General features: G+C 42.2%; 1 protein-coding gene across 6 annotated transcripts in view; it reads left to right on the top strand.

Moving 5' to 3' along the window:
* The window catches only part of LOC126108465 (uncharacterized), a 170,789-nt gene that overhangs the window by 96,562 nt on the left and 56,769 nt on the right, over nucleotides 1-17,458 (top strand). For all 6 annotated transcript variants that reach the window (XM_049913707.1, XM_049913706.1, XM_049913704.1 and 3 more), the window contains one exon: nucleotides 8,792-8,866. In XM_049913707.1, coding sequence (XP_049769664.1) covers nucleotides 8,792-8,866 — 75 coding nt within the window. The remainder of the gene's footprint in view (nucleotides 1-8,791; nucleotides 8,867-17,458) is intronic.

The raw sequence follows: 17,458 nt of genomic DNA, 5'->3' as shown, positions 1-17,458 counted from the left end.
CCATAATCTGTAAAAAGTTCAACTTCCTACCTCAAATACTTTGTGAGGAAAGATGTAATTTATAAGCGTTATTTTAACATTGCAAGTATAGGGCGTTCCGGAGACCCTTAAACAGGAGTAAGGCAAGTAAATTGGATCTCACCATCATTATTCAGCATATTTTTAAACAATGTATTGAAAGAAAGGGAAATGGAACTAAGATAACAAAACTTTTGGAAGCTAATCGAGCTAGGAAGAGGTCAAGCAAAATTGAACATTCCATACTTAGCGTTTGCAGGTGACTTGGCAATTCTAAGTGACAGTGAAGAAACAGCAGTGAAACAAATTGAGAGCCTCGAAGAATGTGCAGAGAAGGTTGGCCTGCAAATCTCCATTGAGAAGACTGAATTCATGTGTTCCAAGTTAGATATTCCGAAACTGAAAACAAATTGTGGTGAAATCAACAGAATCAAACACCTGAAATTATTGAATCAACAGTACTCGAAAAAAAAAGAAAAAAAGCAGATTGCAGAAAATCAAGAAAGGGTCCAGACTTGTTTCAAATTTGTATAACAAAAAATGCCTGTCAGAAGGCACTAAAATCAAACACTACAACACAGTAATCAGTCACACATGCAAGTGAAACAATGTCATTCAATCAAAAAGTAGATTTACAAGAAATTAAGAAAGTAGAGAGTAAGGTTATTAGAAAAACTCTGGAATCACGATACACACTAGATGGACACAGACTGCAAACCACCGAGACAACAGGAAAAGTATCAAACATTGAAACTGCCATCAAAAAGAGACAAACAAAGTTTGATGGACACCTAGACAGATTACCCGGAAACAGACTGAATAAATGTTTGTCGAACTACGTGACATCCCCTAAAGCATCAATACCTTGGTTAACTGAAGTTAAGAAGGATTTGGTAAAAACAAAAATTGACGTAACAAATACATCAGACAGCGATACATTCAGAAGCAGAATTGAATACATTCAGAAGCAGAATTGACGTTTGGAAGTGTATTCAAGAGATGGAACCAAAACCCTACTGACCAAAGTGGATTGAAGAAAGAAAGAAGGTATTTGGGGAGAAAATGAAGAAATATTGGGAAAATAAGAAAACCCTAAGAAAGATTGAAAATCACCTGCTTATCATTATCCAACGGGGATATTCACTATCATTTTCGAAGCACGTTCCTAGGACTACTGGTGCTGTAAGGCCTAACGAAATGTAATGGACCTGAACGTGGTAAGAATAATGATTGGTGCTAATCGATGGGACCATTGGGGGAGGGTAAAATGAAAAAAAGGTTTGGAATCTAATAGATGCAATGATGCGAAACAGTTTGTGTACACGAGATGCAAAAGACTTCTTTAAAAACTGACCAGTGGAAATGATTGTACTTTTGTTTCTTTGTTCATAGTACACAAGTGCAAATGTTTTGTAGAAGACCCACTGTAATTGCTGTATGCCAGTTCAGATGCCAGACACTGTACCACGTAGATAACATTTAGCAAATAAAAATAAATACACCTCGACCCAGAATGGAACTCTCGACCTCCAGAGTGCTAACCCAAAGTGCTATCCATTGCAATGCACTGCTCCTATGTGCTGACAGAAGTACATGTGATTACAGTGTTGCCAAATTGCCTATCTTTAACGTCCATTTACTGCCAGGAATATGCACAGGACAAAATTTTGAGACACATTTTTGTATTGACAGTATGTGAGTAATTGCTCTGCGAAGTCAGTGTGTGCAAATTTTTCATCACCCTGCATACGTGACTGAAGATTTTATGTGTAATATGTGGTTTTCCAAGTTGGAAATTATGACATGTCAGTAATATTATCTATTTCATACCGAGAAGGTAGTAAATTACTGGAACTGGTAGTAGTAATGAACAAACAATGGAAACTATAGGTAGGAACATCAACAATACAGGGTGTTTCAGAATGAACATACCGGTTTTAAGGCGTTGTAGCATTTATTACGTTCAACTTACAATTGTAAATAATACATCAAATAAAAGAGAAACTCAAACAGTTTTGATTGTATACCTGTGTGCAATGAGAAGAGTATGGAATGACGAAGAGTGACTGAAAAAGTGTCAAACGAGAGCGAGTCTTTCAAGCTTAGCCGCAAGAAATGTCCCTGTGGAAAGTTTACGTGCCTTTCTTTTTTTGCGAATCAACTGCAACTGATGTTTCTTATCGTGATGTGCTACAGCTGTGGCCCGTGTCTCAATGGGAATGTGTCGTTCAGACACATCTTTATTTGGGAGCAAGGTGGTGCACCACCTCACTGGCATAACTCAGTACGCGACTGGATAAACGACGTCGTATCCGACCGGTGGATCGGATGCGAGGGGGCGTTTGGCACAGCATTTTATGCACGACCTCCACATTCACACACGATCTGACTTGATCACGTGTATGCGCCTCCGATACCGGCTGATCTGTCCGACTTTAGAAACAGTGTTATTGCAACAGTTACTCACGACACATCGATCGAGGTTTCGGAACAACTCGTGTAACAACTTGGTGTGTGATCGGTGTTCACACTGAATAATTGTAAGAAAAACTGTTTGTGTTTCTCTTTCATTTGGTGTATTATTTATAATTGTAAGGTGAATGTAATATGCGCTACAAAGCCTTAAAACCTGTATGTTCATTTTGAAACAACCTGTATAGGAAGAGATAAATTGCTACTTACAGTAAAGAAGACACACAAAGTTGCAGACAGATATAGTTAAAAGACACTTACATAGAGCTTTCAGCCATGCCCTTCATCAGCAGGAGGAAACACACCATTCGTGCACACAAGCAAGCGCAACTCGTGCACACGTGACCACAAACTCTAGGAGCTCAGGCCAGAATGTGATTGTCACGTGGGATGCAAGCAGCAACCCGCGTGGGGCAGGGAAGGAAAAGGAATACTAGTTTACATATGGGGGTAGAGACAAGTACGGTCTGGTGGAGTGTTCAGGCACTAGGATTCTAACAGGTGCAGCGCCAGGAAGTTGTGGGGCAGGCAGGTGGGGGGGAAAAGGAGCGAAAGATGAGAGGAGTGGGGAAAGATGGGTGGGTACGTCGGAAGAGCTCGGCAAACGGAGAGGGTGAGAGACGAGAATGGGAAGTAGGTGATTGGGCAGGGGAGGTGGAAAATGTCAGGTGGAGGGTGTGGGGATAGTACGTTACTTTAGGTTGATGCCGAGACTACTACAGGAGCGGAAAGCTGGTGGTGGAGGGGAGGATTCGGATGGCAGCTGTCGGAATCGAGCATGTCGTGCTGGCTGACCACTTCCTGTTACGGACTTGTCAGAGGTTTATCCTGCCCCATCAGGGGCCGGGCCACCTGCGAAAGCAGTAATGTCGTTTACGAGCTCTGCTGCAGTCGTTGCACAGCTTCTCATATTGGCACGACTACCGACTAGCTGTCCAGCAGGATGAACGGCCATCCCCAAACTGTGGCCGAGAGCAAAGCAGACCACCGTGTGGCATAACGTGCAGGTGGTCGATTTCAATGGCTGCTTCATTACCTCAGCCACCTGGATGCTTTCCCCACCCCCACCACCACCACCACCACCACCACCACCACCACCACCACCACCAACACCAGGTTTTCTGAATTGTGCAGATGGGATTTATCCTTAGAACAAATTCTCTGCTCCCATAAGTATCCCGTCGTCGGCCTATCGACCTGTGGTAACGCACTGCCCCCACGCCTTCGCCCTGTCACCTCGTCGCCCAGCCTCTTTGTTTGCCACCTCTGCGAACACACTCGCCTGTCTTTTTCTGCTCCTCTCCTTTATTGCTCTTTTTTTCCCACCTCCTTGCCCTGCAATCTCCCGATGCTGCGCATGTTGGCATTCTAGTCCCTGCACGCTCCGTCAGATAGCATTTGTCCTTCCCTCCACCTGTACACTACTATCCCTTCACCTTCACCCGAGTTCGAGTCTCGGTCGGGCACACAGTTTTAATTTGCCAGGAAGTTTCGTATCGGCGCACACTCCGCTGCACAGTGAAAATCTCATTGTGGAAACATCCCCCACGCTGTGGCTAAGCCGTGTCTCCGCAGTATCCTTTCTTTGAGGAGTGTTAGTTCTGCAAGGTTCGCAGGAGAGCGTCTGTAAAGTTTGGAAGGTAGGAGACGAGGTACTGGCAGAAGTAAAGCTGTGAGTACCGGGCGTGAGTCGTGCTTCGGTAGCCCAGTCGGTAGAGCACTTGCCCGCGAAAGGCAAAGGTCCCGAGTTCGAGTCTCGGTCGGGCACACAGTTTTAATCTGCCAGGAAGTTTCACTCCAGGTTAGTTCTGGCATCCCACGTGACAGTTGCATTCCGGCCCGAGCTCCCAGAATTTGCGGTCATCTGTGCGTGAGGTGTGCTCACTTATGTCACGCGTGGTGTTTGTTTCTCTTTTGCTGATGGAGGCTGTGGCTGAAGGCTCTGTGTGAGTGTCTTTTAATTTTGTCTGTCTGCAGCTTAACTTTGCTTCTTTACAGTAAGTAGCACTCTAGCTTTTCCTACATTGTTAGTAGTAATAAACAAGTATTAATACAGCCGTGTCTTGTTTCAGCTTAAGTCTCTCAGCTTTCTGCCAAATTATTCTTGTAGTTTTGTATCTCCCATTTGGTCTACTTTTGCTTTCTCTTTTTCTTAGCATAATATTGTCTTCAGGTTCATCTACACTGTATAAATTCACTATATTTTCTTTTCATTTCTTTCAGCTATTCCTCCTCTGCTCAGTACTGGCTCGATGCCTGAGCTCGTGATACACATTGTGTTCTTTCTCTTTTCTCCCAACTAGTTAGATGTAGGAGAGGTGCACTGTATGGGCTCTCAGGTCGTGACTGTGACACTGGAGGAGACTGTCGAAAGCTTCGGCTCTCTCTAAAGTCTCACATAAACAGAGACGATTTTATTTCAGAATGTACACGTAAAAATTTTTGTTGTAGCTCTAAGCTAACTGCTTGGTAAGATGATAATGAAAATAAGACATTGGACAAACAGTAACTGCTACTTCTTTACGGAGAATGTGGATTTGCATTCAGGATATTTAAGTCGAAACATCTGTCTCCGAGTCCCGAATCTCCTACTGCATTACTATAATGTATCAGACAAATGCTGGGATGTGTCCCTCATCGAGTCGTGGTTTTATTCCTTTAGTCTTTGTCACTCTCGACATGTAGTCCATTTTAACATCTTGGAGTCTGTGAAATGTTAAACTTGTAACTCAGTTTTGTAACGAAGGCTTTGCAGCTCTTCTGTCGTTCTGCTGCAAACATTGTGTGTTAGATTAGATTAGGTGTGTGTTAGATTAGATATACTTTTATTCTATAGGCTCATAGTGATGAGATCCTTGAGAATGCAGAACATGTCAGAAAACAAGAATAATTATTACATATTTACATGTGAAGTGGTCATTGTGGATGTGGAATAACTCAAAAAGGCTTAAACACATTTTCATTTAACATGTAATGTTAACAAACTTGTCACAACACACGGAGAAGTATAAGGGACAGTAAAACGAAAAGAGACTGATGGAAAAAGTAAGTAAACCATAGCCCCTTTGACTGTTCAAAGATTTCACTAAACCCGCCCAAAGGTGTATACAAACATGCATGACCAGTACCTATTAGATGGAGGGGTCCAACTGCAGATCAGTTCCAGTCATTGCACCAGGAAGGAGGTACACGGCTCGTGTTTGTAGTTCAATCGTGCCCAGACGGTCAATACTGTGCTTCGATCGCATTCGCATTGTTCCTTTGTGCCAGGAACGGCTCTCAGCAATGGGAGTGTCCAGGCGTCTCAGAGTGAACCAAAGCGATGTCGTTCGGACACGGAGGAGATACAGAGAGACGGGAACTGTCGACGACATGCCTCGCTCAGACCGCCCGAGGGCTACTACTGCAGTGGATGACCGCTACCTACGGGCTATGGCTCGGAGGAACCCTGACAGCTACGCCACTGTGGTGAATAATGCTTTTGGTGCAGCCACAGGACGTCGTGTTGAGACTGAGTGTGCAATAGGCTACACGATGCGCAACTTCACTGTCGACATCCGTGGCGAGGCCATCTATGCAACTGTGACACCGTGCAGCGAGGTACCGATGGGCCCGACACAGTGCCGAGTGGACTGCTCAGAATTGGCATCACGTTCTCTTCACCGACGAGTGTTGCGTGTGCCTTCAACCAGACAATCGTCGGAGATGTATTTGGAGGCAACTCGGTCAGGCTGAACACCTCAGACACACTGTCCAGCGAGTGCAGCAAGGTGGAGGTTCCCTGCTGTTTTTGGGTGGCATTATGTGGGGCCGACGTACACTGCTGCCAGTAACGGAAGGCACCGTAACGGCTGTACGATTCGTGAATGCCGTCATCCGACCGATAGTGCGACCGTATCGGCAGCCTACTGGCGAGGCTTTCGTCTTCGTGGAAGACAGTTCGGGCCCGCATCGTACACATCTTGTGAATGACTTCCTTCAGGATAACGGCATCGCTCGACTAGAGTGGCCGGCATGTTCTCTAGCTACGAACCGCATCAAACGTGCCTGAGATAGATTGGAAAGGGCTGTTTCGGACGATGTGACCCACTGACCACTATGAGGGTTGTATGCCGTTGAGGAGTGGGTCAATCCGGACCGACAGTGCCGTGGTGAACTTGTGGATAGTAAGCCACGACGAATACAGGCATGCATCAGTGCAAGAGGACGTGCTACTGGGTATTAGAGGTACCAGTGTGTACAGCAATCTGGGTCACCACCTCTGAAGGTGTCACTGTATGGCAGTAAAATATGCAATGTGTTGTTTTCGTGAACAGTAAAAAGGGTGGAAATGATGTTTATGTTGTTCTCCATTCCAATTTTCTCTACAGGTTCCGGAACTCTTGGAACCGAGGTGATGCAAAGCTTTTTTTGATGTGTGTATTAATAGTTACAGCAATTACTTTCCAAATAATGGACGATTTATTTACTTTTTCCGTGTGTCTTGTTTTCATTCGACTGCCTGTTATGCAATATGCTGAGGCAGATATGGCAATTCTCATGCTATTCTACTCGCACATCTTAAAACTGAAAAATCAGTTTACATCAGTTATTTGCATTTTCCACATTACTTCAATGATATGTACAGAAGTCAGATTTCACGCAATAACACATTATTTGATTATATTAATTATGTACAGGGACTTAAAAAAGTATTTCATATTTTGAGAGGTGTTAGTATGGACCAAAACAAGACAAAAATGTGTGGCAAACATCGTCACTAAAATGCATACCTTGAGAGTTAGCAGCATTTGTTCATCTTTGCTACTGTGAAATTCGTCTCCCTTGTTGAACAAGTGCCCATAGCTCTTAAGGTATGCATTTTAGTGACCATGTTTGCCACACATTTTTGTCTTACTTCAATCTGCTCTACCTTCTTTGAAGATGTGGAAAGCAAAGAGCTTGCGGTAGATGAGATGTGTTTTACAGTAGCAGAGGTCAGTAAGTTCAAAAATGGTTCAAATGGCTCTGAGCACTATGGGACTGAACATCTATGGTCATCAGTCCCGTAGAACTTAGAACTACCTAAACCTAACTAACCTAAGGACATCACACAACACATCAGTAAGTGCTCATAGCTTTTGATGTATGGTTTCAGAGCCCATGTTTACTGGACATTTTTGTTTTGTTTTGGTCCGTACTACCACCTCTCAAAATATGGAATACTTATCTTATTTAACTGCCTGTGTATATATCAGTTCACGCTTCTAAGAAATTTGCCAATTGTGCATGAATAGGTGGCCACCAGTAAATCCTTAGTCTCCTCTTAAACTGAACTTTATTGATAGTTAGATCTTTCTTCTTCTTCTTCTTCTTCTTCTTCTTCTTCTTACTGCTGGCAAGTAATTTCAAACATGTTTCTCTGAATAATAGACACCTTTCTGGACAAAAGTGATGGTAAATATTTGTAAAGGGTATTCTTATTTTTGGTATTGAGTCCATGGAATGAGCTGATGGTTTAAAAAAGTTAGTGACAGTTTTCATTAATGACTAAGTATATTATTAAGCAGTAGTTGGTCTGCAGCTCGTGGTCGTGCGGTAGCGTTCTCGCTTCCCGCGCCCGGGTTCCCAGGTTCGATTCCCGGCGGGGTCAGTGATTTTCTCTGCCTCGTGATGACTGGGTGTTGTGTGATGTCCTTAGGTTAGTTAGGTTTAAGTAGTTCTAAGTTCTAGGGGACTGATGACCATAGATGTTAAGTCCCATAGTGCTCAGAGCCATTTGAGCCAAGCAGTAGTTGGTATCACTAGTCCCTTGCACAGATTTCTGCATGATGTTGCTAAGTTCACAACACAAGTGCTTTTGAACTTACGTGCTTTTGAACTTGAAAAACTTTGGCTTGCCTTGATGAGTTACCCCAAAAAATAATCCCATATGACATAATGGAATGAAAGTAAGCAGAGTACATCAGCTTCTTTATTTTTGTATCATATTCTATATCGTACAAGTTATGAACTTCATAGAGAGTGGTTTTTCTGATTTCATTAAGTGAGCATTCTAAAACTATGTTTGATTTGCTATTTTTTATGATTTTCATATCATCTATAAACAAAACTAACCTGGTACCTGGTAATGTTACTGATGAAATGTCATTGATGTACACAAGAAAAAGTAAAGATCCTAAGATGGAACCACTTGTAGTTAGTTCCCAGTTGGATGATGGTTGATAGCTTCCCTATTGGCTCGAGTTGTTTCCTGTCAGAGCCACAATTTGAACCATTTTATAGCACAGTCATTTGCGTTAAATTTTTGTCTGTGTTGCAGGATATGGATTGTACCACAATAAAGCAAGAGAAACTCTCCGACGATGACGAAGCTGCCGATTTAGCACAAATGCAGGTAGAAAGCTAGCATAGTTTGCATTTCTGCTTATTTTGTACTTATGTTGTATCTGTCGAATGTTTGTTACTGGACCCGTGACCAAAAGAAAGAGATCACCTAAAATTTTTAATGAGTTTTTATAGATGTTGTAGATAGGGTTAACACATGTGGGAAACAATCAATTATTGTTTTGTGGAAAACGCGCGCGCGCACACACACACACACACACACACACACACACACACACACACTAAGGATGTCAAGGGTGATTCTATAACACTGGAGGACTGGTTTTTAAATTCACGTCTTCCAACTTGCTTCGATATGGAAGTGATGATATAAGACACACAGCTAAACTTTACATACAGCAGCTTTTTGTTTGTTTCTGTGTCAAGTTTGAGGCAGCCAGTGGGAAGATTGTATGTGGTTGCCAATGAACAGCTGTTAACCAAATACGTCATTGTACTGGTAATATACAAATTAATTATATTTTGTGGACAGCATTTCCTTCGCATTCACTTTTGTTGCATATTGATGATTCTGTTGTTTATGTACAGGATGGCCGGAAAGTCCCTTTACTTGTACGATTAGTTCATTGTAGCTTCAATAACACAGTTGTCTGTCAAAAATGTTCATATGTGCACCATTGTTATACTTACATGGCGTGGTGTGCCTTCAACTGTTTGAATTATATTCTGTCAGTTCTCTGATGGCCATTGGCCGGAATGCTTCTGTGCCCAAGTCCATTTTCATTTAAACTTGTTTTGTGCTGCTTTTATCCAGGTTCTCACAAAGTGTGCTCAACTTACTGGGTGCACACAACACTGATGCACTAACTTGGGCACACGTTTCCCTTCAGATTGATGGGGGGCATCCAAAACACTTCTAAGGTGGAAAGGTGTCTTCTCTCACGCGATCAAAGTCTAACACGTCAGTTGTTTCTTACCGAAATATTCACAAATCTTGTCTGTCACCCGTGCAATATTTTCGGTGCTGTGTTTCTGTTTACGGGCACACACACTTGTCACTGAGTGCTCCTCCAAAGTGAAGTCACTGCTAACTGTCACTGTTCTTCACTGAGCACGGAAAGGCGAACAGTTGTTCTCCTTATCAGACAGACACGCGGCCGTTAGCAGTCACGTTGCCGTCGATGTGAGGCGCTATATCGGTGAACAGTTTCGAATCTTATATATCTTACCATTTTACTGTGTAACATGCCTTTAGTTAGAGACTTCCTGTGCACATTGTGTTGTGAATTGGCAGGAGCCAATTCACGGAGTTTGGAGGAAGCCGAAAGGCACGCGTTTAAGCTCACGCAGGCTGGCGTGAGGTCTGAAACAGGTCAGAGAAATAAGACTAGCAAAACAGGAGGTAACTGGTAGAATACTTAACTTTAATCCACAATTGGTGAACATCTCTCTTGACTGTACATGCTTCACAAGATAAATATCAAATGCTATGGCGCCTTGCTAGGTCGTAGCAAATGACGTAGCTGAAGGCTATGCTAACTATCGTCTCGGCAAATGAGAGCGTAATTTGTCAGTGAACCATTTCTCGCAACGTCGGTTGTACAACTGGGGCGAGTGCTAGGACGTCTCTCTAGACCTGCCGTGTGGCGGCACTCGGTCTGCAATTACTGACAGTGGCGACACGCGGGTCCGTCGTATACTAGCGGACCGCGGCCGATTTAAAGGCTACTACCTAGCAAGTGTGGTGTCTGGCGGTCACACCACACATTGTATATACCACACTTGCACATTATACATTTGAAATGTTATTAAGGATTTTGTGTCAAAAGCAAATCTCAGTTTTGGCGAAAAAGTTATTTGAATTAGGCATGTTGTGTCGATGGCCCCTTTTTAGTTTTCTGCTTTCGTCACTTGCACGAGTTTCTTTCGTTGACACAGGCAAGACTTTTTCTGTGTTCAAACAATATTGACGATTTTGTCTCAGAGGCGGAATTTATGTCGTCACAACAGACCGATCCCCGGCACAGATGGAGGTCTGGTTAGGTTTGAAGGTGACAACTCCATTGTGTGGAGCAAAGCAAATAAATGTAAAAACGATTCCACGGTCGAGGCCCCAGAATAATATGTAGATATCCTGAGTCTTTTGCTAGCTCGGAAGCTGATATTTTCATTTTCTGTGTAATTATGTCCAGGGTCTCTCTAATACCTAGTATGTTAGGGTTGCTATTTCACTGAATTCTCAGTATTTCTACTGTGATTTAAATGAAAACAATGTTTCATCGTTGGCTGTACAAATCACCTTTTCACTCTCATCCTTCATACATTTGTCCGGTCAGTGATTCCAGTGTTAGAAATGTTCATCGTGATCACCTGTATTAACTTGACAGCCACTCCCTATTTTTCTTTCTTTATTGGCCATCTCTATGTCATTAATTCTGTACCATTTGATTCTCTTCTTTACTTATGGAAACAGGAAGCAGGCACGTAGAGGTAATTCTCTGTCCTCGTCAATCGGATGTTATATTCTATGTTTCTAGTACCTGTAGTGAATTTGGTGTAAGAAGATGTCTGACAACTAGTAGAGCTGTTGCCATCTTTCAGACACGAAGCACTAATGGCTGCAGGTGATAAAAATAGTTGTCTATACGGCATTGCTATTACAAGTTTACAAAATCACATTACGTGTTCGGTCGAGACATGTACGCAGAGCTGCTGCAGGATCTCGTTACCCAGCAACATTACGTGCTGCTTCTATTATTCCCGGATGGACCATCAGTGACACTGATTTATGTACTCTACACTGACTGACATATGGAATAGTAGAGCAATATATTCTACTTTGATTTTGTTGATATTCATCTTATATCCTCCTTTCAAGACACTGTCCATTCCGTTCAACTGCTCTTCCGTGTCCTTCACTGTCTCTGACAGAATTAAAAAGCAAAACGAGGACAATGGATTGTAGTGAAATTAAATCAGGTGATGTTAAGGGAATTAGATTAGGAAATGAGACACTTAAAGTAGTAAAGGAGTTTTGTTATTTGGGGACCAAAATAACTGATGCTGGTCAAAGTAGAGAGGATATAAAATGTAGACTGGCAATGGCAAGGAAAGCGTTTCCGAAGAGGAGAAATTTGTTAACATCGAGTATAGATTTAAGTGTCAGGAAGTCGTTTCTGAAAGTATTTGTATGGAGTGTAGCCATGTATGGAAGTGAAACGTGGACGATAAATAGTTTGGACAAGAAGAGAATAGAAGCTTTCGAAATGTTGTGCTACAGAAGAATGCTGAAGATTAAATGGGTAGATCACATAACTAATGAGGTGGTGTTGAATAGGATTGGGGAGAAGAGGAGTTTGTAGCACAACTTGAGTAGAAGAAGGGATCGGTTGGTGGGACATGTTCTGAGGCATCAGGGGATCACAAATTTAGCATTGGATGGCAGCGTGGAGGGTAAAAATCGTAGAGGGAGACACTAAGCAGATTCAGACGGATGTAGGTTGCAGTAAGTACTGGGAGATGATAGATAGGATAGGGCAGCATGGAGAGCTGCATCAAACCAGTCTCTGGACTGTAGACAACAACAACAACAACATTATATTCTACTTTACACAACTGTCGAGACTTTCTGGTGAGCTGAGCAGTGTGCTGTTTATCACCACCTGCTGTGCAGTGGCTCTCTCTTGGTTCCTTGATCTGTCGTGACTTTTAAAATATAGATGAGAATGACTGATCGAATAAATGGAAATTCTACCGTACTTAGTCCTGAACGTTATTTTTTATATTATGTAAATTGAAGGTAGAGGGGTGGGTGTGGAGAAAGAAAAGGAAAGGGAAGAAATTCTCGATTTCAGCTGCATCGGCACTTTGTGTCGCTTCTGTGGTTATGAGTGAAAATGTATGCCGGACCTAGGTTTGAACACGGGATCTCCTGCTTAGTAGGCAGTTGCATTAAGCACTGCACCACCTCCACTCACTGTTTTACCACAGTTGCGTAGCCTGTCTCGGCACTCCCCTCGGCCGAGCCACATTCGCACCTAGTGCCACCTGTCCGCAGTCCCTGCCTGTGCCTCCCTTGCTCAGTACTTTGATTCCCACAGGATTTCAAACGTGATTGCACATCTGTACCGAAGGTGGTGGATTTGTAGCCCACCGAGGCGAATCGATTACGTGAATCGTGAATTCCTTACCTTTTCTTTCCTCCACCCTCCTCTGCCTTTGTCTACCTAACATGTATCACAGCTGCAGATTCCACACATTGTCTGTTCTTTTGGATGTGTCCAAAAGGAGAGATTCCACAGATTCATATAAGTTTTTTATATTGCGCATTTGGATTTAGCCCCGTGTCTAATGAGAAAGCCAGCTCAGTACTGACACACAATCTCGAGATCTGCAGAATGGGCATCATTACGTCACCAGAATAGGACACATTTCATTGCATGTGAGTTTCCTCCTACGTATAGTAGAGAGGGAACGGTCTAAAGTTGAAACTCAGTTTAATACTTTCACCACCTCTCGAGTGTCCAACTTGAGCACATAGCGTCTTGCATCTGTCGCCTCTAAAGGCCGACAGTCCACTGCCCTGAGACTGATATCACTGTAGCTTTGAACTGAACTTACTGCACCTTTGTGAACTCTTGCGGGTCATCGCTTTCTCAATGTCTTTTCCAAACATTATCGGACCACTCCGTGTCGAGTGGTCTAATTTCGGAAAAAGTTCATGCGTGACCGCCACAGATTGTAATGAAATTTTGCCCGAACAATCACACGTGTTCCTAGTAAACAATGATTAAGTTTCACTGTTATTAATTCAATAGTTCCGGAGATATACTCCTTTGCTTGACCCCGTAGTACAGCTATCGACAGTGCAGCTGTGAGTTTTCAGCGACTTTTAGACATAATATCTCTCGCAATATTTTCTTGAAAGATACAAAACTAGACCATATTTTATAACTTTTTGTGCTTTCTTGAGAGAAATAACAAAAAAAAGATTTCTCACTTTATTTGCACAGGGATAATTTAAAGTCAAGTCAGCTGTAAAAATGTTAAGTTTAGCTTTTTATATCTCCAGAAATAATTGTGGGATAAACTTGAAACCTTACACATAATAACTTACCAGTATAAGGTCTTAGAATATAAAATTTAATTCTTCTACTGCTTTCCAATAGTTCACAAATTGAGGGCAATATTGATGATGTTTCTAAAAACAGCCATCACAGTTACCAGATTTAACTCCTCTCGACTTTTTCTTGTCGGGTGGTATCGAGAGTCTCGTTTACAGTTGGAATATGATCTCCTTGCACATGTTACGGCAGTAGCAGCAATTATTTAGCACACACCAGGGTTTGCCGACCACGTACAAAAGTGTGTGTTGTAGATGCACCTTGTGTGGTGTCTTGTGCAGTCACAGACATAGACGTAATCGCTGGTAGGAAATAGAAGTTCTGTGACTCCATGACATCTCTGACATATGAGGGCTGATCAGAAAAGTCTGAAACTGAAATTCCCCCCCCCCTCTCCCCCCCACGCATGTGACACACAGACTAAAAAGTGCTGCCGGCTATAGACATTATACACAAAAACCTGCTCTTTTCAAATACACACACACACACACACACACACACACACACACACACACACACAATATAGTTTCACTGGTTTGCAACTCCCACAACGTGAATGTAAACAAACCAACAGACATAAACTCTGTGGCAGTGTGCGATGAGAAACAGTTTAAGAAAGTGAAGTGTAAATATTGCAAGGCATGAAATACTGCAGAATGCCAAAAGCAGCCCAGTGCAAATGTGAAATGAAGCCTTTCAACACCAACCGCTGCTAGCAAGGATGGAGGGAGCAGAACATGTAAAGAAACACCGTAAGTAACTTGCAGACCAACTTTATAAAGAAAACACTGTTTTTAACATAAAACAATAAAAAATGTACAAACATATGCACCCAGTTTACAGAATAACCACGGAAGATGCTTTATAAATAAAAGCGAAATGTGTCAGGTGTATTTATTTTTAATTAGATTGCAATCAGATCAAGATGGATAACCTATACTAAGAGATTTTAACAGCTGCTGCGGAAGATGGCCATGGAAAAAAAAAAAAATATTCTGCGAAGTTGTTATCACGTCCAGCCTCAGACACTGTTTCAAACATAAAATCATCTCCAGGCAACAGTGACCACAAGATAAATATATCCACAGGAGTTGCGGATTTGGGTTTCTACATTATTAATGGGGTTGTATTAATGCTACTTCAGATAAACATAGGTAGATCTTAATATTACATTGTGGACAAATGTCTTCATAGTGGTATCATGCCAAAAACATTGTGAAAAAGTGGCAGTCAGTGTTTAATTTCTGTGTGAAAGCAGTGACACAGGTCATTGATGTACAGACATGTGAGAGCGCTCAACATAGGGGAATACTAGAGTGTACACTATTAATATCTCCCCTCCCTGTTTCTTCGGCATAAACACAACATTACTGGCACACTGGCCAGGTAATAAGTTTGCTGTGTACACCCCCTTTACAAATGTCTGCTTGTGTCTGTGTATATGTGGATGGATATGTGTGTGTGTGTGTGTGTGTGTGTGTGTGTGTGTGTGTGTGTGTGTGTGTGTGTACACCTGTCCTTTTTTCCCCCTAAAGTAAGTCTTTCCGCTCCCGGGATTGGAATGACTCCTTACCCTCTCCCTTAAAACCCACATCCCTTCATCTTTCCCTCTCCTTCCCTCTTTCCTGAAGAAGCAAATGTGGGTTGCGAAAGCTTGAAACTTGTGTGTATGTTTGTGTTTGTTTGTGTGTCTGTCTTTGTTTTTAGATATACAATCATTTAACTGGATAGATAAAAAATCTACTCACCGAGCAATGGCAGAACACACATATAAGAGACTGTTGTGATTGGCGAGGTTTCAGAGCTGGGGACCCCTTCTTCAGGCAGAAGGATTGAAGGGGAAGGAAGAAGGGTACAGGAAAAGGGACTGGAGAGGTTTAGGAAAAGGGGTAGATTGTGGGAAAGTCAGCCAAAACCATGGGTCAAGGGAGACTTACTGTACGGAATGAGAAGGAAAGTTTTTTCCCTTCACGTAAACATGCATTCAGTGGTGTTTTTGGGAACATTCGATGTATGCTGGTAAGTTTCATGTCCGAGAGTGTGTGTTAATTTTTTTTCCCTACACTTTTGCGAGCATAAGCAGCATTCTGCCATTGGGTCATGATTTTGTAGCATGGACTGCACCTTTTGCTGGTAATGCTCTTGTGCCTCTCGTACTCTTTCAGCAAGTGCTTAGGCTTGCAGCTGAAATGTCTTGCCAAGTTTGGATCCAATGTAGGATACACGAGTGCTTGGACAAGAGTTTCTTTGAAATTTTTGCTGCCAATTTTTCTTATTGTGTACTTCATTGTACAAATACAGAACATTTATAATGGATGTAGAAGTGATGAAGTGGAAGACAAGTCTCTTGTACCATTTGACAGATCTTTATACATATCATATGTATGAGGCCATCTGATCAGAGGGGTCACTAAAGACTTTTCCTTTGTTATAGTCGATGACTGTAGTGGGCTTACTTGTTTCTTTTTTTTTTTTTGTTTTGTACTGAGCATTAGCATGTCTTGTTTAGCCTTCCACTTCAGGACTACATTTTTGCCTCGACGGCATCGGGGGGATTATTCTTTCGATTTGCACGAATGTGCCTAACAAACGTCTCTCGCTGGGTTAGCATTCTAGATACGAAACACTTGTGTGCCAGTTATCGATACACAGTTACTACCTAAGAGTCAGTCCGGTAATTCTGTTGCCAGCCTCTCAGCGACAGATATATCATATGTTCTTTCCTTGCAGTGAAGACTTCAAATAATCAAGTATAACTTCCACCAACAGAATGCTTGAAAACCTTAATCCCATATTTATGTCTTTTTTTTATGGATGTATTGTCAAAAGTAAATACATTCACAAAATGGTGCATTGCTTTCACCAATACAAACCGCTCCTTCTGTAGTGCAGGATTCCGTGAATTTCTTCCCCAGGATATCCACAAATTGTGAGATTGTGAAAAGCCTGTTCTTCTGGATCTCTTTCTTGCTATTACTTGATAAGTGGAATATCGAAGGTAACATTTCAAATTTCTTAAGATTCATTATTTTTGGAATTCCATTTTCATGCATTCTTTTTTTGGATTGTTAGTACCCCAGTTTGGGAAACTGCATAACCCCTGTCCAGAGAATAATCACCAAAATCTTATACATTTAATCAGTATTGGTGTCAAACCATTTTGATAGCCGTTGATTTGGAGTTCTGGTGGCAGTAGTTTTTTCTGCAGCAAACCTATTGATCTCTTCAGCTAACAGCAGTATAATATTATCGTCAATGAAGTCTTGAAAATAAGAGATGGGAGGTAGTCCTTGAAGCTTTTGGATGAACACCAGTGTCTGGAGAGGAGAAAGTAAAATTACTTTTGTCCCCTGCTATAGGTTCCCATTTATCTTCATCTGAAAGATTCACAAGAGGATCATCACCATTAGGCTCAGAGTCAGTTGATCCTGTGTTGTGTTTGTCACCAACGTCCTCAGAAGTCAAACTGGGAGTGTCACCAGGTGAAACATTCGGGTATTCAGCGGAGTCATCGGAGA

This window comes from Schistocerca cancellata, chromosome 11 (genome assembly GCF_023864275.1).
Source record: "Schistocerca cancellata isolate TAMUIC-IGC-003103 chromosome 11, iqSchCanc2.1, whole genome shotgun sequence".
NCBI classification, from domain to species: Eukaryota; Metazoa; Arthropoda; class Insecta; order Orthoptera; family Acrididae; genus Schistocerca; species Schistocerca cancellata.
Note: the sequence above shows the minus strand (reverse complement) of the source record. Positions and strands in the feature narration are given on the sequence as shown.